Consider the following 2,814-nt stretch of genomic DNA (forward strand, 5'->3'; position numbering starts at 1 on the left):
GAAGTAAAATTCTGGTCTCCCTTTTTGTAAACATTCTCCATGAGCAGTTTTTTTGGAGTCCTCCCCTAACTTGATTGGGAAGGAGCACTCAAACAACAGTGTAGTCCTATAGGCATTCCTAAATCTCTGTTGTTTCTACTTCCCCAAACTCTTCACTTTAATGACTCTTCAAATTTCCATCTTCTTAGATTTAAAGGATGAAAGTGAATGGTGGAAAAAGTCTTAGAACCAGTTTGTTGATTTTTAAGTATTTCCTTCAGGGGTATCTAGCATCTTTAGGATAGGGAGTACACCTCACATATTGTCTTCAATTTGGGGCATTTAACTACATTTGGAGCCAACTGTAAAATACACATTCAGAATCACATTACAGTTTAAGACGTTATTGAGAAGTATCTATCACGTCTCAGCCTTTTCTTTCCAAGGCATTTCCTGAGTCTCTGCACTGCTGACACAGTTCCTCATCAAGTGGTCCTTTGCTGCCGTTCATTATCCTTCAGCCTAGAAGGAGTGCCCACCTCCTTGCAATGGCTGCAACTAAATTTTACCATATTGGGGTTTCTTGTTGGGGTATGAAAACCTGTGTTCCTTTCTTTGGATCAGCAGAAATATGCATCGAAGAAACCAAAGCACCATCTCTGAATTCCTCCTCTTGGGACTGTCCAACCAACCTGAGCAGCAGAACCTCATCTTTGCTCTTTTCCTGGGTATGTACCTGGTCACTGTGGTTGGGAATGGGCTCATCATTCTGACCATTGGCTTGGATTCTTACCTTCACACCCCCATGTATATCTTCCTTGCCAATCTATCCTTTGCTGATATTTCCTCCATTTCCACCTCAGTCCCCAAAATGCTGATGAATATTCAGACCAAGAGTCAGTCCATCTCCTATGAAAGCTGCATCACACAGATGTACTTTTCTATTATGTTTGTTGCCATTGACAATTTCCTCTTGGGGGCCATGGCCTATGACCGTTTTGTGGCTATTTGCCACCCTCTGAACTATATGACCATCATGCAACCCAGGCTCTGCATTTTGCTCACAGTCATCTCATGGGTCCTCAGTAATATTGTCTCCCTGACACACACCCTCCTGCTCCTTCAACTGCTCTTCTGTGACAGCAATACTCTTCCACACTTCTTCTGTGACTTGGCCCTTCTGCTCGAGCTGTCCTGTTCTGACACAATGATAAATGAGCTTGTGTTGTTCCTTGTGGGCTTACCAGTCATCACCTTCCCCTTTGCTGTGATTCTCTTCTCCTACATCTGCATTGTCAGAGCTGTCATGAGAATTTCATCCACAGAGGGAAAGTGGAAAGCCTTCTCCACCTGTGGCTCTCACCTGACCGTTGTATTGCTCTTCTACGGAACTATTGTTGGAGTTTACTTTTTCCCTTCATCCACTCATCGTGATGACAGAGATAAGATTGGTGCAGTACTATTCACCGTAGTGACACCCATGGTGAACCCCTTCATCTATAGCCTGAGGAACAAGGACATGAAAGGTGCCCTGAAAAAGCTCATCAGTAGGAAAAGCTTCCTTCCTTTGATGCCTTGAACATCTGAATTCCTTTTATCTGCATAACCAGTTGGGCGATTCTGCCCAAAGTTTGTTGCATGGTTGTGGTGGTTTAGCTTTTGATGAGCTTTGAGAAATCTGCCTCCTATTCCAACCTCTGAGGAGTTGGGGCTTTTGCAGAAGCTCTGGTCTTGGAAACAAGGACTCTAACCCCCATAGTAAGACACAGCAATCACACATATCTTTACAATCTATGTTACTACAAACTTTGGTGGCAATTGTTTATAACTTAGACAATAGCAAGTGGATGTTGTACCTACAGTGAAGCTTTTGCAGCTTTGAAGATAGCTATTACTAATTCCTTTATTCAATATAGATTTCTCTAGGTCTTTTTTCAAAGTTTGTTTTGCTAAGGTACTATTCAGTGAGATGTTTAATAGTTGTAGAAATGAAGAATATGACATTCAAATAGTTTTGGGGACCTCTGAGTTAAATGAAGCAAAATGTCTTAACTAGACAACACTCAGAGCCTTTAGCATAGCATCACTAATCTCCAGGAGGGTAAGACGGTATGCAGCATTTCTCAAAAATAACATTATTCAATCATAAAGAACCTGACTCATCACAGAGTGGTTCATGAGTCCAATGTTGAGCAAAATACATTTTGGGAAATGTATTTCAATGGAAAACCAAAGAACGTGTATATAGAGGATATCAGTTCTAGTTCTGACTCTGTCCCCAAGTAGCTGTGAGGCTTCAGGCATGCCAGCCCACATTCTTAAGCTTATTTTCTCATCTATAAAGTGAGGCCATTGGCTCCAGTTGTTTCCAACTGAGGGTGTACATCAGAGCTACTTGGAGAAACTTTTTCAAAATTCATGTCCTCAGACACTACAATGCCTCCTCTGCTAGACTAGTTGCAGGGGTCTTGAGTTCAGATTGCTGACTATACTCACAAGATCCCCAAGAATCAAGTTTTAAGAAAGCTTTAGGAAAAGATACAGGTCATCCCCACAACACACACAGTGACGTAAGGTAGAGGTCTCATGATTACCAGGCACACTTTCTGAATATCCAGTCGTCCATACTTGGGATGTGCGTGGTGATGAAACAGAGTTCTCAGTGAGCGTGGACCATCTCAGTTCAGTGAAACTTCAGCTCTAGGATTCCTTAGGCATTGTGCCTTGCTTACTGATAACTCTCTCAGGGGTGTGTGACTGGTACCCATTTTCTGGTGCAGCTGCATCTCAGCAAACACAGGTTACTCATCAGTTACAGATTCCTCCATATCCAAT

The 2,814-nt window shown here is 42.4% G+C and overlaps 1 protein-coding gene across 1 annotated transcript; it reads left to right on the forward strand.

Moving 5' to 3' along the window:
• Nucleotides 1-610: 610 nt before the first annotated feature.
• On the forward strand, nt 611-1,558 carry OR1S1 (olfactory receptor family 1 subfamily S member 1). The gene is given in 1 exon segment (NM_001391305.1): nt 611-1,558. A coding segment is annotated over 1 exon segment (948 nt).
• Nucleotides 1,559-2,814: the final 1,256 nt, after the last annotated feature.

Source organism: Equus caballus, chromosome 12 (assembly GCF_041296265.1).
Source record: "Equus caballus isolate H_3958 breed thoroughbred chromosome 12, TB-T2T, whole genome shotgun sequence".
Lineage (NCBI taxonomy): Eukaryota > Metazoa > Chordata > Mammalia > Perissodactyla > Equidae > Equus > Equus caballus.